General features: G+C 44.9%; 1 protein-coding gene across 1 annotated transcript in view; it reads right to left on the bottom strand.

Annotated features, from left to right (window-relative positions):
* Positions 1-431: 431 nt before the first annotated feature.
* Positions 432-27,806, bottom strand: part of LOC138580596 (protein-glutamine gamma-glutamyltransferase 5-like) — a 364,270-nt gene continuing 336,895 nt past the window's right edge. Inside the window, exon 13 of the mRNA XM_069651260.1 lies at positions 432-1,108. Within this exon, the coding sequence (XP_069507361.1) occupies positions 949-1,108 (160 nt within the window). The 3' untranslated portion in view covers positions 432-948. The remainder of the gene's footprint in view (positions 1,109-27,806) is intronic.

Genomic DNA, 27,806 nt, shown 5'->3' with positions numbered 1-27,806 from the left:
GTGGGAATAGGGGAAATATTTACCTGATACAAAAATGCATTTGAAAACTATTTTCTCCCAATGTGCTCTGTGCGGCCGGGGGCATGCAGCAGAAAAGGTATTGTGTAAGGGGATGGCTTGGTGCACCATCAAGCTAAAAAATGTCAGCCCAAGTAAACTACTCTGAAAGCAATGTGTTTGAAATGCCACAGCCTTATAGCAGGGGTCACCAGCTTGTCAAAGTACCCCACCCCTCCTTAACTGCCCATGCTTCACTCAGGCCATGCATTGCTCGTCCTTCACTTTGCACAGCCCATCCACGTGGCCTTAGTAGCTTTAACATCCATGAAAACCCGCAGTCCCCATTAAACATCTCTACACAAACAGACCATGGAATGAAAGGCAAGAGCAGTGCAGGCTTATGCTTGATCAAGAAATAGCCAAGACATCCATTGGTTAAACCTGGACACTTTATTTCAATAACGAGCACCATTGTTTACACTTTCATAGAAAGAAATACGTAATAGAAAATGTAATCCAACCGTGATGAATTATGTTTAGTGAATTAGTAGCAAACAAAGCAGATTTTCTTCTATATTCCTGGGCACTGACAGCAATAGCTTACAAAATAAATGGGCACACAGAATTGATCAAGTGTAGTGGGCTCTGCCAATGAGACACTCTAGGCCTGATTTACAAAGTGTTTTCCAATGCAGTTTTTCCATTGAACAAGGCTATGTAAATTAGGCCCTCTATGTAGAGAACCTAACAAGCTGGTTGACAAGCTACAATTCTGTTCCAGGCTATGAAGCATCTTCATTGGGTCATTTGGCAAACATCGCTCAATGGACAAATATGTGCCTGGAGTTTGGTGCATTGTCTGCATCGCTTTACCACCCAAGACCCCGAAATTAAAAACTTTAAAAACAATTGAAACTGCTCTGATTAAACTGCTTGGCTTGCAGAACCTTAGGGTGCCTTCCTTGGGTTCACCGCAATAGTTTTGTAACCTTTCATAACTTTGAATTTGCTGCTGCTAATGTTCACTTGAAGTTGCTTTAGACCGCTCTTGAAGGGAACAATTTCAAATGTGATACTCGACTGTTCTCCTGGGCCCATGGCTCCAATGCTGAAATATAAACAAGTATTTGGCGAGGGTTAGCATAGGAGAGAGCCATACATGCATCAAGTCACCTATTCATTAATTTCCAATAGAAAAGGGAATTCTAGTTTCATATCTACTAAAACAATGCCCATATGTTGGATATGTTCACACTTCACATTATCATTACACTATAACACAAACAAAACATGCAATTCATCTTTTAGGCTCAATAATCTTGAATGATTGTAGTTCATCTATACTATTTATTTATTTTAGCACAGTTAGTATACCTGTCAGAAGGATTGGTATATTTTGATAGTCACAGGTAATGTTTGAAGCTCTTTCACCAATGTATAAATATCATAAGATTGTGACATATTTGACACCTTTTTGGTAAAACATATTTTTTAAAGAATTATTATTATTATTATTATTATTATTATTATTATTAAAAATTAATAACGCGTGAACTAAGGCCCAAAGGCATCTAGGTGCTGAGCAGAGAAAGGCAGATGTTACTAGAGAGTACCAAAAAACTATGGAGCAGAGAAGAAAGAAAACAGGTGGGTTTTAAGTGCTTTCCTAAAAGGAAAGTATTCAGATTGCACTCTCAAATGTAATGGGAAGGCATTCCATAAACGGGGGGCAAGTACTGAGAAAGAGCGGCTACCTAGACTCTTAGAGCGAAATTTAGGAATCTTCAGGGGCGCCTGTGATTCAGAACGAAGACTTCTTGCAGGAACATAACCAACTTCTTCTTCCTCAGTTAATGCGGACCAGTGTTACCTTTTCATTTAACATTTAAATAATGACAACAGAACATTTCTTAATGGTAACTATTTTTTTTTTATAGAACATAATTGTACAGTCACCATAGAAATCATATGGGCTATCATATGGGCTATTTTGAAGAAAACAGAATCTCATGATAACAAATCAAAACTCATAATTTACAGAGAAATTACTTTGAGAAATGTCAGGAACAGAAGTGGTTATTAGCAAATACTGGAAAATTTTAAAAAAGAGTGACGAAGGATCAACAGACCACCGAGGGGTGCTCTCTGGTGTTGAGCATCAGTACAGGATGAGTGGGTGGCTGTATCACTCTGGAAACCAAAACCACATACTTGTATTAAAGGTGTTTGGAGGGTTAGACCTAGTCTGTCACAAGGATCTATTTAGGGCAGAGGTTTTCAACATTTGGCTTTTCAGATGTTTTTCACTAACCCACATTAGCCATATCAAGCCCAAACAATTGTCAAGGATGATGGTTGTCGTAGACCAAAACATCTAGAGAGCCACAGGTTGCAGCCCTATGAACTAGGCAAATGCTAGTATTCCCTTGTGAATCCTGACTAGCAGACATTCCCGGTATATCATTTGGTCAGGCATTGACTGTTAACAACATTTGCACCAGGCCCAAAAAGCAACCTGTTGCTTATTCAACCTCACTTGACCTGCCCTTGTAGATCTGATTTGAGAGCCCTCATAACTGACTATTTGCACCATTACCGAGTGCAAGTGATTCACATCAATCATGAACAACCTGACCACCAAATCTCCCGCCCGCTTTAAGCCGCTCGGGCCAACCACCCCATCCCTTACTCCCAACCTCACAGCTCGCAATGACAGATTAGGCTCCAGGCTCCCCACCACAATTTCAAAACCCAACTCCAAACCTTACACCAAAACTAATACAAAGCACATTGCACCGAACAAGCCCACACCTCCCCCACTAAAAGGCGCCCTACTCAACGTCAGATCCCTGGCTGCCCACCCCACAGAAATTGCAGACATTATCCTTACCAACGTCCTTGACTTTCTAGCCCTAACAGAAACCTGGCTTCATGAGGCGTCCGGACCCCATTTATCGCTAGCCATCCCAGACAAATACTCTATCCTCAGAGCGGACAGACCAAAGCCAGAGGTGGAGGTGTAGCGAGCATTTCCAAATCCGCCCTAGGCCTTAGACCAACCGACACAGTCGCACGCACATCCTGCAAGTTACTCACAGCCAAACTACAAACCTCCCCCACAACCACGATCACCATCTACCTCATATATAGACTCCCAGGCCCCCCTGGGACCTTTGAAGAAGACATCACATCCTTCATCACCAAAAATTCCAAACCATCAGCACAAATCATGATCCTCGGAGACTTCAATCTCGGCTACCAAGACCCGAACGATGCACATGCCGCATCCCTAGCCAATGTCCTAACCGATCATGGTCTTACTCAACTCATTGTACTCCCTACCCACCAAAAAGGCAGAACCCTTGATTGGGTAGCAACTCACAATTGCAATACAACCTGCAAAGACCCCCAACCTCTGGCATGGACCGATCACCACATGATCCCTCTTGAGGTCAACACCAATCAGGTACTGTCCAATAAGCACCGCATGGCACCAGCAGGTCCCACCAGGAATAAACGCAACATTACTGATGAAGCCCTACTACCACTGGTCTTACCTACCCTCAATGCTCTTCCAGCCAACGCTGACTTAAACCTGCTGATCGACACCTTCAATGATTCCATGGCCAGAGCAATGGACACCGTTGCCCCCTTGAAAATACGCAAAGTTAAACCCAAAGCTCATCTGAACTCGTGGTACACCCCTGAGCTCAAACTACTCAGGAAAGAGAAAGCTAAGGCTCATCACACCTGGAAGACTTACCCCACCGCGGAAAACAAATCCAACCTCACTAACATATCCTCACTTTACAAAAGCGAGATAATCCTACCAAAAAAGATACTGTAAGAGGATTCAATTCAACACTACAGCTAAGTCAACGCCTAGTCTATAATACTGAATGAAAACCCTTATTGATATATCTTTATGTCCAGTTCATGCGTTCTGGATGACTACCCCTATATAACACCCCTCTCTTGGAATCCCCCTGACCCCACTGAGCCAAGAAGTAGTTCTGTTTTGCAAGTTAAAAGGTTTATTTGATAATTTAAACAATAGATATATATATATGTCACACCTTATAATAAATTAATAATTGAATATCACACTTAATCTGATATGATAAAGATTAACAACGGAGAATCTGGCACTAACACGCTTCTCTATAATCAATAAGGAGTTGACATGAAATGGATAAGGTAGCACAGTGGTAAATAGGTACAGAAGTATAATGTGGTAGAGAATGCTTTATAGGGTTCAAGGAAATGCAAGGTTGAATGAATGAAATGCAGTATAGAAAATACTCAATATGATTTCAACAAAACAATGTAATCACTTTTCTCTGGCAATCCCCTCCCCCCCTTGATACAATGCAAGGAAATGGAAGGAAGCACACAGTTCTCAGAAATGCAATCAACTGTAATTCAGTTCACCCCAGCAAGCTTAGACTACAGAAGTTTGAAAACACAGGCCCAAATTGCTTTGATATGTGCTGGCAATGAATTAAAAAAAATATGCTAAAATGCTTTTGATTCCCTCTAGAGGTTCAGGGTGAGTGGTATCTAGTTAATATTAGCTCAGGCTCACTCTTGCAATGATTCAGGGATAGTTTTTATGAGGCAAACGATTTTCTGGCAAATGGAAGGCAAGCAGCAGCTGTTTTTACACGTGGAGAAATTTGCACATCGCGGTAAAATTCGCGGATGCGTGTTCCGCGATTGCGGTAAAACTATAGGGGGTAGGAATGCGGTTCTAGGTTCGTAGGAAAGCCACGATTCTAAGCTTTCAGATGAAAGTTATTGCAAGTCTCTAAGACAAACGGTCGCGGAGATATGAGCGATTTTGTGAAGGTCGTTTTTCAGATTTGAAATTTTAAAAGCTCAAAATGGCAAGTGACAGATTTTGCAGCTAGAATGACAGGTGACAGATTTGGAGCTATCAGGCAGTTCTACTTAGGTTAAATAGATTGAATTAGATGAATTTAAACTAAGAGCTTTGGTTTGGTACAGTTTGGCGGTACTCACAAGAGATTTTAAACAGGAAGGCGGCTTTGTCACGATCTGGTCAACAGGTCTGGACTTCGGACGGTCTCTGGGCACAGTGTCTGGTCTCTGGAACTGCTCACAGCATCGGGGTCAGCACTCTGGATACAATGGCCTGGTCTCTGCTAGGCACCGGTTCTCTGGGTCGGGTCCTGCCTTCTCTTTGGATATTTCTGTCACCGGGTTCTTGCAAAAGTTCTTGGCAAAATTCAGACGGCGTCAGCCGGCTGTCTGAAGAGTTCAGTTGCAAAAAGATTTTTAGGCCTGCTGACAAATACTCTTGCTGGCAGTGACCTTTTTGGTTAAGGTTCTGAAGAGTCTGTTTATCTTGGAGTCTAAGTGTTGGCTCTTTGAAGTTTGATGGAGGTAAGTATGGATTTTTCCGGCAGAGCTTCCAGCGGCAGATGGAATTGAAGGTCTCTACCTAAGTTTCAGTGGTCCATTTATATGTTCTGCAAGTGGGCGTGTGTGTTGGTCATAACTAAACTTGCCCCTCTCACTTGTCATTGGTCCAGCTTTCATTCCTCACTTGATTGGGGAAGGAACTGTGAGTCAGAGTGATGTCATCCATTTATGATCTCTTGAAAAACCTCCCCTGTCATCTGTGCACCCAAATCTATATATGATCAAAATCCATATTTCACAGTTACACAGTTGTTTGAAATTACATACCCATGCCACATATCCCATGAGGTATACTCTGTCCCAAATCTGCTGTTCCTGGGGGCTTGCATTCAGAAATGGCACATGTTTCACTTTTTAACGGATTTCGCAATTTCTGACATTGACCCAAATTGACACACATGTGCGCAAGGAGTATGGTCATTAATTGATGAAGTTTCAGATTTTTAACATGCATATATTTAGAGTAATATCCACTTTTCCGCTAACACCCCCCTGAACATACCACCGGTTCTAAAAACCTCTTAAATTGTGGGCAGAAAAATCACAAGAATTATGGTATCATTTATAACATTTTCACATGTCCGCTCTATGAATGATCCATCTTTTTAAAGTTATGTTCTGGCTCCAAAGGGGTGTGGTTTACCCTCAGCACAAGGTTGAATTACTGGTTTTTCCAGTTCTGCCAAGCCAGCTTGCTCTCACAAGCAGTGCCCCTCCCAGCTTCTGCCAAGAGGAAGCTGTTTTACGACCTCTGTAATAAACCATCTGCCTGGGTCAAAAACAGGCTTTGTTCAGAGCTCCTGTAGAGCACAGGTAATTCAATTATCAGATAGATGGCATATCCTTAGTGTGGCCAGCAAAAGGCAGATAGGCCTGGGAACACAGTTGTGACTCAAGTTTCACTCCTGATGGGGGTAGCTGTCAGGCAGAATCAAGTTCCTTAAGCCAGACTTTCAGCTAACTGTCATGTTTTTTTTGTTGCTTTTTAAATTAACTTGCAATTTTACACATGCAGCTAGAATGCTGATTCTAAGTGCAAAACTATGACATTTCAACAGTTACAAAGGCATGTGACACCAAACATAGGTCACTCATTTAATCTAAACATTTTCGATTTTAGTGTCTTTAAATCCAGTGCAACTTAAACTGCTGACTCCATAGCAGTTTTGTTATAAGCATTGTTTTGGGCTCTTCATTTCCCAGATTTTGTAAGCACACAAAACCTCATTCTGCCAAATGTCTGCTGGTGTTCAGTGAATATTTTGCACATGTTGCAATGTTTGAAAATAGGCATTTTGAGCCTGCCTTCAGAGAAACACAGGGTGGTTTTAAAACGCTTTGAAGCTAACCGGCGCTACTGTTTTTCCTTTGGCAACCCGGCCTATCATTCTCGCACGGGGGTGGCAAGTGAGGCAACCATTTTGGTGTGCGCACAAACTGCGCAGCTTTCCTGGATTTCGGTTCACATGTGGGTTTTCCGCCATCTTGAATTTTCTAAGCCCACAGCACCAAATGTTGTAGCATGATAGCTTAAACGTGGGTCAGGACACCCAACAAGCCCCCTCACGTGACTGCACTTTGAATTTGAGTCGATGGGGAGTCGGGTGCACAAGGGTTTTGACCCACGCACCGGTCTGTCCGCATAACCTTCTTCCTACTCTGTAGATGGCACAGTTCAGCATCTTCTTCTCCATCCGGTACTGATCGATCGGTCCTCCTCGCCGGTCCTGATGGGAATATTGGGCGGTCCACTGGGCCCATTGGATCTTCGTTCCCGGTCTCCGGATCGTCCTCCTTGGCCCGTCTTCAGGTTTTCTTTCTCCTAGGACGACAAAGGAAGAGCGGCAATACCTACTCATAGACGTTTTTCCACCACTGTTGAGATAGTGGGGCAGCATATGCATTTCATCATAATGAAACATTACATTCTTATTTTAAAAAAAAAACAGTATAACTAAGAGACAGTTTCATGCAAATCACAGTATTTTAGAGACTAGATGTGGTATGTTTTATGATTGGAACTGAATTAGTCTGAGACAGTACCCGCTAGGATTCCAGAGGATTCCTCCAGTTGTTGCAGAGCATGCCTGGGATGGCAACATTTCAACTGGTTTATGTGGACCCACTTGTCTTCCCCCTCTGCCGAACCGCCTTTGGGGATGTGGATTTTGTAGGCCACAGGGGAGATCTTGTCGATGATCTCAAAGGGTCCCTTCCATGTAGGCAAAAATTTGCGCTGCTTGGCCTGGTTCCTTTGGAAGTTGTATAGATAGACCCGGTCTCCCACCTGATATTCCTTCCTGGAAGTTTTCAGGTCATAATGGGTCTTCATGCTATCAGCTGATCTTTCTAGATTCCGCTGAGCATAAGCAAAAGCATGTTGGAGGTGTTTCCTTAAATTCTCTACATACTCATGAGTAGTGGAGGCATTTATCAGTGTCTGCTCTTGGGTCCTATAGAGCAAATGCTGAGGAAGCACCATCTTGCGTCCAGTCATCAACTCAAATGGTGACATTTTGGTTGCAGATGAAGGGGTAGATCTGATGGCCATTAGGACCAGAGGTAATCGGATATCCCAACTTGGCCCAGAATCTGCCACAAACTTCTTTAATATGCTCACAATTGTCCGGTTATATCTCTCTACTGCCCCAGAAGAAGCTGGTCTATAAGCAATATGCAGCTTTCTCTTGACCCCCAGTATCTCCCACATCTTTGTCATTACTTCACTGGTGAAGTGGCTACCTCTGTCTGACTCAATCCTTTGAGGTAGACCAAAACGGGAAAAGATGTGGTTAATCATCAAGGCAGCTGCGGTTTCTGCCTTGCAATTTGGGGCTGGGAGACATTCCACCCACTTGGTGAACAAGCATGTGACAGTCAACATGTACTTATTCCCCCTAGCAGAGCGAATCACGGGGCCTACAAAGTCGATTTGTAAATCTGACCATGGCAGTGTCATCCCCCGCTTTTGGAGAGGCGCGCGGTGCGTGAGGGATGATGGCTGAAATTGTGCACACACGAGACACCCCTTCAAGTATTGGTCGAGGTCCTGCCCCATGTGTGGCCAGTATGCAACCTCTCTTAAGATTTCCAGTGTTGTGTGAAACCCCCTATGACCGGCGGTGGCCGCATCATGGGCGTGACTTAACATCAGGCTTCGGAATGAGGTAGGAACCACCCACTGATCGTGGCCAGCTTTGGATTTCCTTACCAACAAACCGTCTTGGATCCGGAACATTTTTGGACATTTCATCAACACTCTTAGGTCCTCTTTCCCAATGTAATCGGTATCCGTCAGGGGAAAGTTCTCAGGGTCCTCAAGGTGCTGGTAAAATTTACCAATTATTGGATCCCCCTTCTGAGCAGTAATCAAATCAGCATCAGGGGTCTCCTTACTCCATTGTACAATTGAAAGGTTGTTGTGAGCATTTGTCTGGGACCTAGTGATGGCAGAGACCTGGATTTCCCCCAACAGGGACTCAATCTCAATTAGATCCCCTTGGATGGCCCCGGTTTTGGCCAGCTGATCAGCTAAGTCATTTCCAGTTTTGTCTGGTCCCTCTACTTTGGAATGACCCTTGATCTTTTTCCAATAGATGGTCATCCCATTCGATGTGACCAGATCATCAATGTTTTGGATCAACTTCCCATGTTTCAAGGGTTTGTTGTTAGCACATAACATGCCTCTGGTTTTCCAATTAACCAGGTGCTCCACGAACCCGTTCCGTACATAATCCGAATCTGTGATTATGACCAGTTCGTGGAGTTGATGCTGGACAGCAGTGAGGATGGCCTGATGCACAGCCATCAATTCTGCCACCTGACTACTTCGGGGACCAATTTTGTATCCAGCGAAGGGTTCTGGGGACTCATTCACCCATGCATTCCCTACGCCAGCCACCAGTTCTTTCGCCCCGTTGTTGTCAACATGGTAAGAGCATCCATCCACATACACAGTGGGCATTCCCTCACACTTGTCTTCTTCAAAGACTTTGTGGGGGGAATTAAGGTATGCCTCCATGTTGTCCTTTATTTTTAGACTTTCGTCCTCGAGACAGTTTTCTCTGGCACAATCATGCAAGTCAGCCAGACCTTGCGCGAGGGGACTCTTCTTGTTTTGGCCATATCTGACCTCCACAGGAAAGCCTTGCATTGACAGAATCCAGGAAGTAATTCGGGAATTACTCACATTTCCGGCCCGGATTCGGTCACTTTGGAGATATTGCAGAGGCTGGTGTGGAGTCTCCACTATGATGTGTTCCCCCTGGATAAACGGGCGGTAATTCTTCAATGCCCACACCGTTGCCAGGAGTGCCTTCTCACAATCGTTGAATTTTTCCTCCACAGAGGATAAAGTTTTGCTCGCATAGGAGATTACTTTATTGACCTTGTCATGCTTTTGATATAATACTGCCGTCAAGCACGTATTAGAGAACCCCGTCTCCAGGAAGAACTCCTTGTTTCTGACAGGGTAAGCTAGGCAAGGCGCTTGTGAGAGGCTTCTCTTGAGTTGTTTTACCGCCTCAGCTTGTTCTGGACCCCATTCCCACTTGACCCCCCCCTTCAGGAGATGAATCAGGGGTCTGGTGATCTCTGCGTAGCCCTCAATGAACTTTCTGCTGTAATTAGTCAGTCCAAGGAGGCTCCTTAGTTCCCGCAGAGTTGTGGGGTCTTTCAGTTTCTGAAGTGCTTCCACTTTCTTTTCCTGGGGACAGAGACCCTGAGGAGTAATCTCATGCCCCAAGAAATTAACACGGGTTCTACACCACTGTGCTTTCTGAAAGGAAAGTTTTGCTCCGGCGGCCCTCAACTGTGTTAGAACATAACGGATCTCCGCTATGTGTTCCTCAACAGTTGAGCTTTTGATGAGGACATCATCTACATAAGCCAGGTCACCCCTCGCGCCCATGTCGGGCATGGCCTTATGTAGGAAAATGTTGAATTCATTGCCGGAGTTGAGGTATCCGAAGGGAGTCCGGGTCCATGTGTACTGCTGGCCCCCAAAGGTAAACGCCAGTTTGTATTGGTCCTCCCTGCTGACAGGCACGGTCCAGTATCCATTGGTCAGGTCTATTGCAGTGAATACCTGTGACCCCTGGATCTGGGCCAGCCCTTGGTCAATGTAGGGCAGAGGCCATCGGGAAGTATGGACCCGTTTGTTGAGCTCCCTAAGGTCGGCGCAGAGTCTCCACTGGCCGTTTGGCTTCAATATTCCCAGCACCGGATTATTGAAGGTGCTGTGGACTGGACGGATTATTCCCCGGGACTCAAGGTTCTTAATTATTTCAGTAAGAGACTCCATTGATGCGAGAGGCAAGCGATATTGCTTCACAAACACAGGAGTCATGCCAGGGTCTGTGGGGATTGTTGTTGTGTGGATGTCAGTGCGACCACAGTCATATGAGTCTACCGCAAAGAGATCTTGGAAATCCAAGAAAACTTGTTTCAACTTTTGCTTTTGTTCCAGAGTCACACAGGCATCAGCTAGGTTGACTCTCTCTTCCACCATCTGCCTGAAGCCTGGAAAGACTTCTGGTTTGGCTATCTCCGCGGCCTCCTCCAGCTGGGTGGAGAAGTCCCTGGTCAGAGTGCTGATTTGGACCGGAGGCTTCAGGTGGGAAAGGCAGCCCTCATGGACTTGGAAAATCACCTCATCCCTCCTGAAGTCACACGTCACATCTTCCTTACTATAGGGGCAGGAAGTGTACACCAGGAAGTTCCCCCCATGCCGGGTAAAAATCCTGTCTGGTGTGGTATTGTCATCGCTGTCACTGTCAAAACAGTCCTTGGGGATTGGTCCTAACAGTTCATTTCCAAGATCAATGGAGAAATGTCGGTCATCAACCGCCATTCCAATAATGGTGCCTGCGGCTAGAGTAATACTCTTTAAGTCGCTGTTATCCACCTCTATTAGAATGGTGTCATGTTCTATGTTGACTAATGGTGTTGGGTTTACCCCTAACCCTTGCTGTTGGAGAGAAGCATTTAGATGTATGTAAGCATCAGGGTTTTTCAAATGTTGTCCTCTTTTAACTTTCACTTCCAGGGAGAATTGTCGGGTCCTTTCTGGGATGGTGACTTCCTCTTTAATCTGAATTTCAACTGCATAAGGTAGCAATTGAGCTGACCTAAAGGCTTTTTCTGGATCATCAAAGCCCATGGGATTATCCGCAAATCGGGACCAAGCTTTGAAGTTTATTAGGTCCAAACTAATGGCAAAGCGATTGAGAATGTCACTGCCTAAGTAAAAGGCGGCAGGGACGTCTCGCACGACCCAACAATTGTGGACTATGCTCTTGTTGCCAATGGAGATTTTGAGCATACACCTGCTTGGCAGGAGATGTTTGGAATCAGGTGCTTCCAGGTCCATCTCCCATTTGTCTATCAGTTTGAAGGTGGGAATGGCTGGATCTTTTGGGAGTTGGCGAAACATGGCTTCGCTGATGAAGCTCTTACCGTTGTTCACACACACTCGAGCGAGAACAGAGTCCTTCCCATCATTTAACTGAACAGGGATGAACAGCTGCACTCCAATTTGCTGAATATCAGCCAGGCTCTGAGCTGATTTCACATCTTCCTGGACTATAGAAGTGGTAGTTTCTGATTGTGGATTAGTATAGAATTTCAGAGTGTTTCCTTCCAGTGTGGAATACCACCTTAAACTGGAAGGAAGGTTGATTTTCAGAAATAGAGAGGACCCCCCATCACCAGTCTGTTGTCCTACTGCTATTACTGTCACATCTGGAATTTGGCTATTCTGGAAGTGAAATTCTACTTGGTCAGATTTTTGTTCAACCATGTGGCAGGTGCCGTTTAAACTAACATAGTTGACACTCTGTTTTAATTTTATTGGTCGGCTAGTCTGGGTCCAGAGGACCTTGTTTACACAATCTATTAGGGGTGACAACCTTCTCAGGAGGTCATTCCCTAGTAAACAAGGGGTGCCCTCTGGGGTCACAACTATGACCGGGTGTTTCAACTTGTGTCGCCCAATTTTAATGTCCAAGTCTGCCGTCCCCTCAACGGGAATTTCCTTCCCGTCGAAGTTCTGGAGTTGCCCAGGAAGAGAGGTGAGAGGAATTTGGTAATTCTCTCCCCTTCCTGCATTCAGTTCGTCAAAGGCCCTTCTGGACAGAAGGGTAGCTTGAGATCCAGTGTCCACCAGTGCCAAAATTGTACCCTGCCCCTGTACTTGTACCGGGGCATAATATCTTCCCTCCTTCTCCTCAAGGGGGCACAGATAATGTACATTTTTGGACAACTGGTGGGCTAATTTTCTGGTTTTGGACATCGCTAGCGAAGAGATTTGGGCAGAATTCTGTGGAGAGCCTTGGGAATCTGAAAGAAAAATTTGGCAACTGGAGATCAGAGCCATTGTGGGTTCCCCTGGCTCCGGTTCTGGGCCGCCCCCCCTTTTTGGAGGCAGTCACCAGGATGGGTTTGAACCAGGGGATTTTCTTGCTGTTGGTTCTGGGATGAGATGGTGGGCGGCGGTAGCTCAGTCTCCACATCTCCCCAGTCTGGATTTGCATCCCTAGGGACCCATTTTTCTTTGGGAGGAGTTCCCCCCTCCCTGAAGGAGAAGATCCTTTTCCCAGGATCCTCTGAGGATCCCTCTCCCTCAAATTGGAAGATCTTTACCTCCTCCTCAAACTGAGTCTGTTTGGGTCTTTTGTTTCTCCTACCACTCCTCTGCTCCTTAGGAGGCAGACTTTCAGGGGCAAGAGATTTTGTTTCCGGTTCCTGGGTTTCCAGGGGCTGTTTACAAGTGAAGAAGGAAGCTTCCTCCAAGGCTTTACACCCCCCTTCCCCTTGTGCCTCCTCCCTGGGAACCGGGAGGGTGCTGCCCCCGTCATTGTTCTGGAGCACCAGGTCCAGAGTTGGGTGCGTTCTGCGCCGGCACGCCCATCTGAGGGTTCTGCTGAGCCCTCAGTATGTGACCCAGATCCCGCGCCATGTTTTGAACCTGGCGCTCTAACTGGGAAACCCGCTCAGGCTGATACGGGGCCCTGTTTTCTCCCCTGGGCTGATCCCGGGAAGGGTAGCTGTCCCTCCTCTGGTAATACCCCGGGTTGGGAAGATTTGGGTACCCCTCCACCCTTGGCCTCCCCTCTCCCGGATTCAGTGGTCTGGGCTCAGGGAATTGGGGAAAGAAGGATGGATGGTTTTGGGGCTGAAAGTCGGGTGGATACCTGGGGAAAAAGTTCTGCCCAGGGTTTGGTAAATTTCTGCCCTCCTGTGGGAAGTTTGGAGGGAAGTTCCCTGGGTTCGGTGCTCGGTTGGATCCCCCCTCCTGGGCTGGGGGAGTCCACACATAACCCAGGATTGGACTGTTACCTTTGTAGCGAGGACTTACATAGTCAGGAGAGCGAGGGACCCCATTGGGGCTGCCTCCCTGGCTCCCTGTCTGTGACTGGCCCGAGGACCTTCTGGGCCTAGCATTATTAGGGGCAGGTAGGTTTTTAGGCCCCCCCATCTCCAAATCCAAAACGGGGGTGACCTTTACCTCTGCCACCTTGGCAGCAGCAGGGGTGCTGTTGGCTTTGGGGTTTTTCTGGGCATTACTTTTGCTATCTACCGGTTTCTGCACCTCATAGATCCGGGTAGCCTGTTCAATGACCCCGTCTAAAGATCTTTTCTCGTGAAAATCCCTCACGAGCTGGGTCATGATATATTTGGGCAAGGCATGGAAAAACGTATTTATAAATTCTCTGCTATCCGTGCGCACCCTTCTTGTGGTCTGTGCAAAAGCACGCTTTAACTCCTGCACAAATTCTTGTGGGGCCTGATCCTCCCCACATTGCAAATTGTAGGCTGCCTTGCGAGCCTCTTGAGGATTTCTGTGAACAGAAAAATGTTTCAAGATGGCCGCCTTATAGGTGGACCATCTTAAATGATTTTGGTCCTCCAGCCCCGCAAAGAAACTGGAGTATTCCGGGGAGAAGGTCCACTTTACATATTGAATACAGCTTTGGCTGTCCTTCAAATGGAAAGTCTCCATCATTTGCTCAAACAGCTCTAAGTGCTCCCAAACAGAATACTTAGCGTTCTTATGGTAAGGCGTGATGACGCTCCTGATCGCCTTAATCTGCTTTAAGGGGTCCTTAAACAAGGCCCTTTTTGCCTTATTGGCCTTTTTGGTTCGGGTAACCCTTGTCCATTCGTCCTCGGACTCAGAGGCACTGCTCCCAGAGGTTCCCGTCTGTTCTTCCAGGTTTTCCCGGATTCTGCGAGCCTGGGAATGGCTGGCAGAATGTGGGGACCTGGTCTCCTGTGTCCTGCGCAGTTCAGAGGAGTCTTCAGATTCCTCCTTGCTGCCAGGATTTGATGTGTACCCCCTCCACTGACCTAACTGGGCGGTGGTTTTCAGGATGCCCTTAATGGGCCTATTCTCCCGGGGTTCCCCACTGAATTGCACCATGCTTGGGTGCCCATGCCCAGATGCCCGCCCATCCATTCCTGGGAGGTACTGGCCTATGAGCCCCATGCTTCTGGCTGGATAGTAATCTGCCATCCCTGTGGCCCTGTGCTCATGTGCGCCAGGGGACATGGGGGTGGCAGAGTCCAGGGACTGAGAGGTATGAGGGCCTCTGGTACTAGGGCTCCTGAGGTTATGCTCCGGAGTTTCCATTTCCCAGCGAACCTCATCTCTATCCGCCCCTGCTCCCTGTTGCAATGCAAGAGCCTGCATTTGTGCCTTCAGTTCCTCAGTTAAGGCCTTACTAGACTCTATCAGTCTCTCCTGCATCGCTACCTGTTGTTGGAGCCTATCATTGTGTTGACAGAGGGCCTCATTTTCCCTCTGTGCTTCCTGGAGAACTAGGCCAGTCTTTGCTGCAGGAGGTTTACCTCCTGAGCTGTGTCCCTATTGGCCTGCTCCTTTCTTGCCAGAGCCTCTTCCACCCTCCTGGTGTGCTCTAACAAGTTCTGGTTTTCTTTTTGGAGGTCACCCAGCCCCTGGAGGGCCAGGTGATTTTCTTCCATTTTCCTTTTTAAATGGCAGACTTCCTGGCCTATGGTGTCTCTTTCCTGACTAAGAGCCTGCATTTGTGCCGCCAGGTCGTCCCTCTGCCTTTGGAAGGCACCAGCTTTCTGGCGCTCCTGATCAAACTCTGCCTGGGTATCCAGGTCTTTCAGAATCAGTTTATTGCTCTCCTCTTTCTCTCTATCTAGCTGGCTTTGCAGGGTGACTACCTGCTCCGCGCATGCCCTGTTGAAATTGATCTGTTGCTCCAACTTTTTCTGGTTCTGCAGTAAGGAGTCCAAACTGTCTGCAGGGCCAGAAATCTGGTATCCTGATCTGTCTTTTCCTGTTGTAGGATGCCCATATCCTCTTTTATTTTAATGATGTACTGCCTGCTGTCATTTTCTGACTCCTGTCTCCCCTGCAGCCTCTGCTCAGAAGAGACCAGGTCAGATTGGACCTTCTCTAACACCACCTGTTGCCTATTTGCCAGATTTTGGCTTTCAGCACATCTATCCTGCATGTCTCCCATATATAGGTACAGGTATGCTGCTATCCTGGCAATCTTATTGTGTTCCTCTTTGGCTTTAGGAGCCATATATAGTTCACTCAGGGCCACATGTAATGGACCCTGATCTCTCCATAAGTCTGACCCTGTTTCAGTGACCTGTCGCGTGATGGCCTGCAACCAGGCATCCTGGCCCTGCTCAGCCCATTCACCTCTCACAAATAGTTTATGTAAGAAGTGCTCTCTGGCTATTTTCATATCTACCAAGGTCGTCATTCTAGAGATTGGTCTCTGTCCTGACTTACAGAAGTTAGTATTTTATTTTTGCAGAACAGAACTTTTCTTGGAGTGTCCCTTTTGAGGAATGCTTCACAGCGTAATGCAGCGTGGTGATCCGACCGGATGTATGTATCCCGTCAGTTAGCACACTGTATTAAGCTGCACAAGTGGTATTCTAACCCAAACGTCCGGCCGAGCCCCCAGTTTGTAAGAGGATTCAATTCAACACTACAGCTAAGTCAACGCCTAGTCTATAATACTGAATGAAAACCCTTATTGATATATCTTTATGTCCAGTTCATGCGTTCTGGATGACTACCCCTATATAACACCCCTCTCTTGGAATCCCCCTGATCCCACTGAGCCAAGAAGTAGTTCTGTTTTGCAAGTTAAAAGGTTTATTTGATAATTTAAACAATAGATATATATATATATGTCACACCTTATAATAAATTAATAATTGAATATCACACTTAATCTGATATGATAAAGATTAACAACGGAGAATCTGGCACTAACACGCTTCTCTATAATCAATAAGGAGTTGACATAAAATGGATAAGGTAGCACAGTGGTAAATAGGTACAGAAGTATAATGTGGTAGAGAATGCTTTATAGGGTTCAAGGAAATGCAAGGTTGAATGAATGAAATGCAGTATAGAAAATACTCAATATGATTTCAACAAAACAATGTAATCACTTTTCTCTGGCAATCCCCTCCCCCCCTTGATACAATGCAAGGAAATGGAAGGAAGCACACAGTTCTCAGAAATGCAATCAACTGTAATTCAGTTCACCCCAGCAAGCTTAGACTACAGAAGTTTGAAAACACAGGCCCAAATTGCTTTGATATGTGCTGGCAATGAATTAAAAAAAATATGCTAAAATGCTTTTGATTCCCTCTAGAGGTTCAGGGTGAGTGGTATCTAGTTAATATTAGCTCAGGCTCACTCTTGCAATGATTCAGGGATAGTTTTTATGAGGCAAACGATTTTCTGGCAAATGGAAGGCAAGCAGCAGCTGTTTTTACACGTGGAGAAATTTGCAAATCGCGGTAAAATTCGCGGATGGGTGTTCCGCGATTGCGGTAAAACTATAGGGGGTATGAATGCGTTTCTAGGTTCGTAGGAAAGCCACGATTCTAAGCTTTCAGATGAAAGTTATTGCAAGTCTCTAAGACAAACGGTCGCGGAGATATGAGCGATTTTGTGAAGGTCGTTTTTCAGATTTGAAATTTTAAAAGCTCAAAATGACAAGTGACAGATTTTGCAGCTAGAATGACAGGTGACAGATTTGGAGCTATCAGGCAGTTCTACTTAGGTTAAATAGATTGAATTAGATGAATTTAAACTAAGAGCTTTGGTTTGGTACAGTTTGGCGGTACTCACAAGAGATTTTAAACAGGAAGGCGGCTTTGTCACGATCTGGTCAACAGGTCTGGACTTCGGACGGTCTCTGGGCACAGCGTCTGGTCTCTGGAACTGCTCACAGCATCGGGGTCAGCACTCTGGATACAATGGCCTGGTCTCTGCTAGGCACCAGTTCTCTGGGTCGGGTCCAGCCTTCTCTTTGGATATTTCTGTCACCGGGTTCTTGCAAAAGTTCTTGGCAAAATTCAGACGGCGTCAGCCGGCTGTCTGAAGAGTTCAGTTGCAAAAATATTTTTAGGCCTGCTGACAAATACTCTTGCTGGCAGTGACCTTTTTGGTTAAGGTTCTGAAGAGTCTGTTTATCTTGGAGTCTAAGTGTTGGCTCTTTGAAGTTTGATGGAGGTAAGTATGGATTTTTCCGGCAGAGCTTCCAGCGGCAGATGGAATTGAAGGTCTCTACCTAAGTTTCAGTGGTCCATTTATATGTTCTGCAAGTGGGTGTGTGTGTTGGTCATAACTAAACTTGCCCCTCTCACTTGTCATTGGTCCAGCTTTCATTCCTCACTTGATTGGGGAAGGAACTGTGAGTCAGAGTGATGTCATCCATTTATGATCTCTTGAAAAACCTCCCCTGTCATCTGTGCACCCAAATCTATATATGATCAAAATCCATATTTCACAGTTACACAGTTGTTTGAAATTACATACCCATGCCACATATCCCATGAGGTATACTCTGTCCCAAATCTGCTGTTCCTGGGGGCTTGCATTCAGAAATGGCACATGTTTCACTTTTTAACGGATTTCGCAATTTCTGACATTGACCCAAATTGACACACATGTGCGCAAGGAGTATGGTCATTAATTGATGAAGTTTCAGATTTTTAACATGCATATATTTAGAGTAATATCCACTTTTCCGCTAACACCCCCCTGAACATACCACCAAATCACAATAATTATGGTATCATTTATAACATTTTCACATGTCCGCTCTATGAATGATCCATCTTTTTAAAGTTATGTTCTGGCTCCAAAGGGGTGTGGTTTACCCTCAGCACAAGGTTGAATTAGTGGTTTTTCCAGTTCTGCCAAGCCAGCTTGCTCTCACAAGCAGTGCCCCTCCCAGCTTCTGCCAAGAGGAAGCTGTTTTACGACCTCTGTAATAAACCATCTGCCTGGGTCAAAAACAGGCTTTGTTCAGAGCTCCTGTAGAGCACAGGTAATTCAATTATCAGATAGATGGCATATCCTTAGTGTGGCCAGCAAAAGGCAGATAGGCCTGGGAACACAGTTGTGACTCAAGTTTCACTCCTGATGGGGGTAGCTGTCAGGCAGAATCAAGTTCCTTAAGCCAGACTTTCAGCTAACTGTCATGTTTTTTTTGTTGCTTTTTAAATTAACTTGCAATTTTACACATGCAGCTAGAATGCTGATTCTAAGTGCAAAACTATGACATTTCAACAGTTACAAAGGCATGTGACACCAAACATAGGTCACTCATTTAATCTAAACATTTTCGATTTTAGTGTCTTTAAATCCAGTGCAACTTAAACTGCTGACTCCATAGCAGTTTTGTTATAAGCATTGTTTTGGGCTCTTCATTTCCCAGATTTTGTAAGCACACAAAACCTCATTCTGCCAAATGTCTGCTGGTGTTCAGTGAATATTTTGCACATGTTGCAATGTTTGAAAATAGGCATTTTGAGCCTGCCTTCAGAGAAACACAGGGTGGTTTTAAAACGCTTTGAAGCTAACCGGCGCTACTGTTTTTCCTTTGGCAACCCGGCCTATCATTCTCGCACGGGGGGTGGCAAGTGAGGCAACCATTTTGGTGTGCGCACAAACTGCGCAGCTTTCCTGGATTTCGGCGCACATGTGGGTTTTCCGCCATCTTGAATTTTCTAAGCCCACAGCACCAAATGTTGTAGCATGATAGCTTAAACGTGGGTCAGGACACCCAACAATACATACAACACAAGGATCACTCAGGCAGGATCCTCCACTAAAGAATTCTTTAAAATTCTGAAGGAACTAGAAAACCCTATCTCACCTCCAGAAACCTGCCTGAAAGACAAATCCTGGTGCACCAACACCCAGAACGCCCACAACAATAAAATTTTAGGACTCCAAACTAAAATCGAAGACAAACGGCAACAACTCTTCAACAATAGGGTCACCAACCTTAGCCTACCCACACCCAACAACACTAGCGCAGGCTTCGCCTTCAAAAAAGTCACCATCCCGGAAGTTTAAAAAATCATCACCCCCCTGAAACCCTCTAACTGTAAAGGAGACAGCTGTCCTGCACAGATCATAAAAGATGCAGCCAGAGAGCTCTCCCCCTTCATTACCAAACTCATCAACCTATCCTTTACCAATAACTCTATCCCCAGCAACTTAAAACAATCATGGGTTCTCCCACTCCTGAAAAAACAATCCCTCGACCCGGCCATACCCACCAACTACAGGCCCATCACCACAATCCCCTTCCTACTGAAAATCCTGGACAGAGTTGCCTACATCCAAATTCAGGAATACCTGGAATCCAACCAACTGCTAGGAATACGTCAATCTGGCCTCAGACCTCAACACGGAACTGAAACCGCCCTTGTTGATCTCAAAAGCCAGATTGATGAAATTAAAGACAAAGGCAATGCCGCAATCCTACTCCTACTAGACCTCTCAGCGGCCTTTGACCTGGTCAGCCATGAAGTCCTCTGTAATCACCTTGCCACCGCAGCCCACTTCTCCTCCTCTGCCATCACATGGATATAATCCTTCCTGGCAAACAGAACCATGCGAGTCTTTTCCACTACAGCTGCAGCAGACCCCATCCCCATCACATGCGGGGTCCCACAAGGATCCTGTGTATCCCCCACTTTGTACAACATATTTACAAAGCCTCTATTTGACCAACTGGACCGTCTGGGTGTCACCTACACAAACTACGCAGATGACACCCAGATACTCCTCACCATCTCTGGTAATTACCAAGAAGACTCCGCCCGGATCAACAAAATATTCTCCATCATTCAGGCATGGATGGCCTCCCATGGTCTCTGCCTGAATGATGAGAAGACAGAGCTCCTAATCGTCGGCTCCCCCAACACTCTAACTAAACTTGACCCCAGCTATAACAACATCACCATCGATGGCCATGCCATCCCCATAGCCAAAAGCGTAAAAACCCTTGGTTTCCATCTAGATGCCAACACCAACCTTAGCAAACACACCAATATGACCGCCTCAGCAGCTGCCTATACCGGCAAGCTCATTAGGGCCAGCAGACCTTTCCTATCACTCAACAGCTGCCTCACCCTTGCCAGGGCCCTAATACAATCCAAACTGGATTACTGTAACAGCCTGTACCTAGGTGCTAATCAATCCGTACTCAACAAGCTGCAGGTAATACAAAATAACACCTTGCGCGCAGCCCTCAACATTCCCAGACAAGAGCATATCTCTGCTACTAGGAAAGCCTGCAAATGGCTATCCATACGCCAAAAAATTGATCTAAAAACCATCTGCCTCACGTACAAATCCCTCAATCACCTAGCACCACCATATCTAGCTAATAAATTCACCCTGAAACCTGCCACCAGATCCACCAGATCATCCAACTCTCTTTGCTTATTAGTGCCCAGGTTCCACCTAAAAAGAGCTGGAGAGGTAAGCTTCACAGTGCTTGCCCCCCAACTCTGGAACTCCCTACTACTTAACATCAAAACTGTCGAATCCTTCCAGATCTTTAGGAGGTAGGTCATCAGCTGGCTGCTAAACAAAGAATAATGCCATTAACACCAGACCTGTGCGGTAACTGGCTTAGACACTGTATTTATACTGAAAACTGTATATTGTACCTACTGCATATGCTCTGTTTATTGATCACTGTATATATATATATGTATATATTATAAACTTGTACAAAGTGTGCAACACAAAGATACTTCTCAACGCTGTAACCAAATTCCTAAGCGCCCTTCTACCTCTGGGTTTGGAGCGCCATACAAATAAAACAAACAAACAAACAAACAAGGATTTCAAGTGTCATAAAGTGGTAAGTAGGCAATCTGTCAGTGTGGAACCAAAATAAATAAACAAATGAATGCATAATTTTGAAAGAGATAGATGTCAGGGAGAAGGACATGGTGTGTATTGTGATGCCAAGCCCTAACACCAAAATCCCATTTATAAAATGAAGCCGTTTTTACTTACTTTATTTGCATCTTTAAAAAGAAAACGATGTAAATATCTTTGCTGGAATATTTGTTCGACAATGATAGGTTTGATGCATGTATTTTGGTATTGCCCAGTGGTACAGGGGTACTGGACAGCAATATTTATCAAGCTCACTGAATAGGAAATAACAAGCTTCTCATGTTCGTCCCGGGTGTGCCTGTTGAGCATGTACCCTAGGAAAGGCCCGAAGACGCTGAAACCTGAGCGGAAATTTGTAGAACTGGGATTTTCTATTGCATAAACACAGGATTGTGCTGGCATGGGAGAACACAGAAGGCCCCATGCTGGACAAATGGTTGATAGGCCTAATAGGAAAGGTGTTCGCTAAAATGAGAGTCTGCCTCAAGTACATAGATAGGACGGAAGGAGGGGGGCATAATCATGGGCTGGAACGTGTTGACACAGCTGATATTTGACCCTCCCAGATGTCATGCCAACATGAATAGTAGATGGTACACAGAGTACGAGTTTTGGTATTGGCATGTAAGATGCCTCCATAGTACATGATAGACCAAGCATGTTAGACCAAGCATGTCCACCAGTGAGTGATTGGACTTAGGACCGAAGAAAGGAATCAGATGGGAGGAAGAAGGGGGTGGGCAAGAGAGGAGGGGTGCGAGGGTTAGTTGGAGTTTGATGTTTCGACTGGACGCTGTCCTACAGCTGGCTGATTAACCTGCAATGATAAATGTGCATCTTTATGATGACCAAATTGCAATAGCATTTCTTTTGAAGTGTTGAATGGCATAGAATGCTTTCAACTGTTCCCTGGTCCATGTGAATGTAGGAAAGAAAATGTTCCAATAAAATACATCTGCAACATGTTTTAAAAACCATTGCAGGAGAATAAATACACATATCAAAAATACAGACCTCTAGTGTAACTATCACTTCAACTTGGGTCACTGCTGAACGCCCTGTATATCTGTCTCGCATTTGTCACTTTTTTAGTAAGTCTTGTATATGCAAAGATTGCTAAAAAAAACATGGTCCCTAGCTCTTTGCACATGACACCTTTTGGCTGACAGTAGAACAGAGTAACAAATGTTGGCCATGTTATTGGTGCTTTCAGGACTGGTTCATGTGGGCATGGTCAGGATGCATTTGCTACCATAATACCACATTGGTTGTAAAACTCAAATACATCCTATTGAGCTAGAAGCCATACCTTGGAGTTTAGGGATTATGATAGGTGCTGTAAATCATCTTCCTAATACCTTTTTTTTTAAATAAAGGCATGCATTAATATCTGTGTAGCCAATATTTTGATAAGTGTAGCTTTGAGCAGTGACTGTTCAATGCCTCATGTCATGTTTCTGACTTAGCCAGACGGATCTGGAGCACGTCTCTTCTGTTTTTCTCTTGGTCATGCATTTTTAAGTGTGAATGATTGGGCGGGAGTCTCCATATGACTTTGCGGTAGCTGCTTCTGGTGGATGCATGCTTCATTAAGGTTGCGAACCCCTTGATCTGCCCCTTGTCATAGACAAACATGAGATCCTTGTGCTTCTCTCAGGCTCCCCATGGCACAGGACTTTTCTGCTGGGAGCGAAGGATCCACTATGCATCTGATGCTTGTCCTGCATGGAGTATTTCCAGAGGCTTGTTATGAACGGCCGCTATGCCATGTTATTTGACGTTGCTCGTGGGTGGAAAAAGAACACTCCCCTTCATCGCGGCAATCAGGGAATATTCTACTACGTGATATGGTCCTAGTTGTATTTGCATAACATACACGGTTCGTGAAACAATTTCCGCCATCTAAAAAAACAAATTTCGCCATCTAAAAAGTGTACAGGGCTTCTGTGGTTCTGAAATTGTTCCTGTCGTTTGTTCATGCACCCCTTTCTGCTCTGGGACTGTATGATTACTTTTCTGCCTTTCCCTACGTGGCTGAACATATACTACATCTTAAAAAAACACATCACATGCATTATTAGCGATTGCACACCCATGGGCAAGAAAGAATACAATATATGTGTATTATTTCATTAAGCAACAGGCAAGCAGGGGGACCCTTTAAGAGAAGGGGTGGCAGTCAATGCGCTTCGTTGCAACCTGCAGCTTTCTCAATACTGAACTGTATGAAATTGTTAGTCCTACACCAACACACCTTATATAGTAAAAGTTCATGTGACAAAACCCTAAGTGGCGGCCATCTTAATAGTTGTTTCTTAAGAATGTTTTGGTAAAATACCTGATAGTATAATATTATGTTATTTAAATCTTGGCATACTTTATATTAGTGACTTCCTTCATGGAAGTGTGTTAGAATGTGGTTAAGAGACTTAAAAGAAGTGTGTGACTGCAATTCTGCATTTATTAAACTATGAGTCGAGACACATCACTCTTATGAACTTGCAGCTCCTCCTCAAGGACGTCCAGCATTGCCCCTGAGTCAATGGACCAATCCACCTAATTGACATGAGCAGCCTGAACTCCTCCCAGTGCATTGCTGCTAGTCTCTAAGCACACTGATGCGGCACACAGTGACGTGTGCTAGAATCTAGTTAGTAAATGTAACATGGCGGCTGCACTTGAGAACATTTGCGAACTGGGCATTTCCCCCACCAACAGGGTTTGTGTGACCCATATGGCAGCAGTGGTGCTGACAGTCAATATGGTACTTTTGGGCATAGTTATTGGGCATTCAGTCCACAGACAATGCAGGATCCTCAAAAGAATAAAGCCGCAGTTGCGTCTTCAGTAAACCTCCGACAAGTTTCATTTAAATTACGTCCACATTGTGTCCTGTGTGAATTCACATCACCCAAACTTCCCTTCCTGGCAAAAGTCTCTACCCTTCCAATTGGTGAACAGCCTGTTCCTCTCATAAACCATGCCACCTCCTACACATCACGCTCCTGCCTATCTTCTGAATGTGTGTTTCTTCCTGGTGTGTCCTTCTCGCTCTATGTTGGCTTGTGGTACCTCATATAGGCAAGGCAGCCTTTCCAAAAAGACCCTCTCTCTATTCACTCCACACCAAAACGGTGTCTTCCTGGAGCCTTATTGCCTCTCAGAAACATTTCGGATTAAATGACAATCCATGCAATTATACAATCGTATGTTCTAAACATACATTGTGCCTCAGTTACCATTTCACAGAGGATCCGTATATAAAATAAATACATCCAGATCATACATGATATAGCTTATAGAATTTCTACATAAAAACGCGAGAAATATTTAACACTCATTATATGTTGTTATATTTAACTCTGCTGGGGGGAGGGATAGATCAATGTCTCAATTTCTAATATGCATTGCTTTATTAAGAAGGTTGACAAAGCCCAGGTTGTAGATGTGTCAACAGCCCAAAGCCAATAGACAAATACCAGCTTGCATTGTCAAATGGCTCTCTACTTCAGGATGGGAAGCAGAAGGCAATGTCCCAAAGGGGCAGACTTTTACACACAACAGCAATACATGAACAGGGTTCTCCGGGAAACCAGGACAAAATGGGCAAACTGTTGTTGTCATTTCTTCTAGTTTGCCATAACTCAATATCTAATGTTCAAGTTAGTTTCGTAAAGCAACAACGAGCCCTCCATAAAATACTATAGTTGAGAAACGTTGAGGGTCACCCCCACTGAAACAGCTAATTCAATGGTTTCCTCAGCTGGAGTTCTTCACGAGGGGTTTTAAAAATGTACTCAATACTGCATAAGAAGTTCTTGCTGGATGATTTCTGCACACGCACGCTGTAAGCAATTCTCTGTGTCAGCTGGAGCATTTGCAACATTGTATTGTGTATACATTGCAGCCAAGGAATTTGAAGACCTTTGTCAGATTCAGACAAGTTACAGAAAATAGGATGGATAAGCTTGGCTTGTTTATTGGCAAATGTCCTGAGAAAGAGGGAAATGGAAGTCAACATGGTCTTGCATTTCGAAGTTTAACAGGGCAATCTAGTTCTGCATTGCAAAAATGGGGGCAGCACTGGATGATCCAAGAATCTTCCAAACACACGATTTCGTGTCATTTGTAAACGTGGCATGTTTTTGCAGCCCCACATGCCCATCCCGTATACTGCAACTGCGTATACTTACCTTTTCTTCCTACGTACAGAGCAACATATCAAGTGGAAGAGCCTTACAGATTTGGTGAATATAAATAAGCTCCCAATTGCTTGCGGCATCTTCATGACCTGGCCCTCTAAATGTGGTTTGTTAGACAGCTGGCATTTCAAATGAAGCCCTAAGCAATCAAAACAGATAGGGCTGTTTTCCCAAAAAGTTCCCAATCGTCATTGATCCCAGAGGATAGTGATTACTTGTTATTGTCACAATTCCACTGATGATCTGGGGGTACACACAAATGGGTACGACTTGCCAGAAACGAGTGCAAGAGCTGTTTTGAACCACCATCCAATTACTGAACTCACATGTATAGTAAACACCGGCCAATGACGGGGGAAATGGGTGTTCATGATCACAACCAAAGTGGATCAGGTGAACGTTTTCATTTCCCCAGGCAAGGTATGGTGGGAAGGTCAACATCATCACCAGCCAGCTCTGAGTGCCTCCCAGGTAAGCATCAGCACCATTGGTACCCTTCCATGATACCCACCCCGTCACTGCACCTGCCATTCATTGTGCGAGCACATTCCTCTCATCTTTTCCAATTTCAAAAGGGGACACGGGCCATCACCGCAACTCTCTTTATTCTGTGGTTGCCTCTTTTTAGGAAAACAGGAATTATACTGAATAGTACTGATACAGCAGGAGAAATTTAAAAAATGTATCTTCCACCCAATCATTGTTCTTAACTTGTATTAAATTGGCACCAGCCAGTGTTTCATAAGCATGGATTTCCATGAAGTAGAGCTCTAAAGATAGCTCAAACCTGGCCTCCATACGGATTTGAAAAGGACTTGACAAGACCCTTTGGTTTATTCATCCCCATAAACCACATTATGCAAGTTGTCCCAGGGGTGCAGTTTAGACGTTCTTAATAAACTGTTTACAAAAATGGAATAATCTAAAAAGTACTGGGTTGCTTTAATACACCCAGGAAACAGGAGTAAACGTTTTGAATGAAAAAATGCAGAATGACAATTTAGTTTTCAATAATGAAAAGGCCAAAAACAAAACAGGGGCCTTACTCACTTAATGACTCGGTTGGGATAGCTTTAATATTGCAAGCAAGACAACATTGCACCGAGCACCCTCCTCGCCACGTGTTTTACCATCATTGATAGTGAGTAGTGTGCCTAATGTGGGCAGGGTAATGGAGAGGGACCATACCAACAGAAACATGGACTGGGGACATCAGGGATTGACGGGACAGTTTCTACATTACTTGCTGTTATTTACATGGAGTGTAAAACAGGAAATTCATCTCTGGGGTCTCAGTGTTCTCTTTCCCATAAGTAGGGGCCTGAACCTTTTGCTCTCCAGATGATTTGAAATACAGCTTGGTGTACCCCTACCCAGCATAGTTAGTGGTTCGGCTTCGTGAGAGTGATAGCCTAATTCTCTCTGGTGGCAGACCCCTCCATAGCGTTACCTTAAAAAATGAAACCGCATTACATGTTGCCTACTCCTCAACAAGTTGAAGAAAGAAAGTCAAAATTAGCCTCTGCTCAAATAGATTTCCAAAAAGGTGAGTGTGTGAATTGCAATACACTAACAGCATTATTTTATACACAAGGCCACTGTGGTCCGCATTCCACCTCTCTGCAACGTTGGTGCTTTTGTATATTGGGTGTAATTAAAGACATGGGCCTCATTACAAGTTTGTCGGTAGCCTTGCTGGTAAAACCGCCCGCCAAACTTGTGATATTGTTTCCGGCACCCGGACGCGGTATGTGCCCAATCGCGGGCGCCGAAAAAAAATACTCCCTATTCCCACTTGAACCCCACAGGGCTCAATGGGAATGGGGAGGTAGGATGCACCGGCAACATTGAGAATCATTGAGGACCGGCACAACTAGTAGTTAGCCGGTCCGGGAATTTAAGTACCGGCAAGCTTACCGGTACAGTAGTTCCCAGAC

This window comes from Ambystoma mexicanum, chromosome 3p, assembly GCF_040938575.1.
Source record: "Ambystoma mexicanum isolate Mex_15411 chromosome 3p, UKY_AmexF1_1, whole genome shotgun sequence".
Lineage (NCBI taxonomy): Eukaryota > Metazoa > Chordata > Amphibia > Caudata > Ambystomatidae > Ambystoma > Ambystoma mexicanum.
The sequence above is the reverse complement of the archived record's forward strand: the minus strand, read 5'-3'. Positions and strand labels throughout refer to the sequence as shown.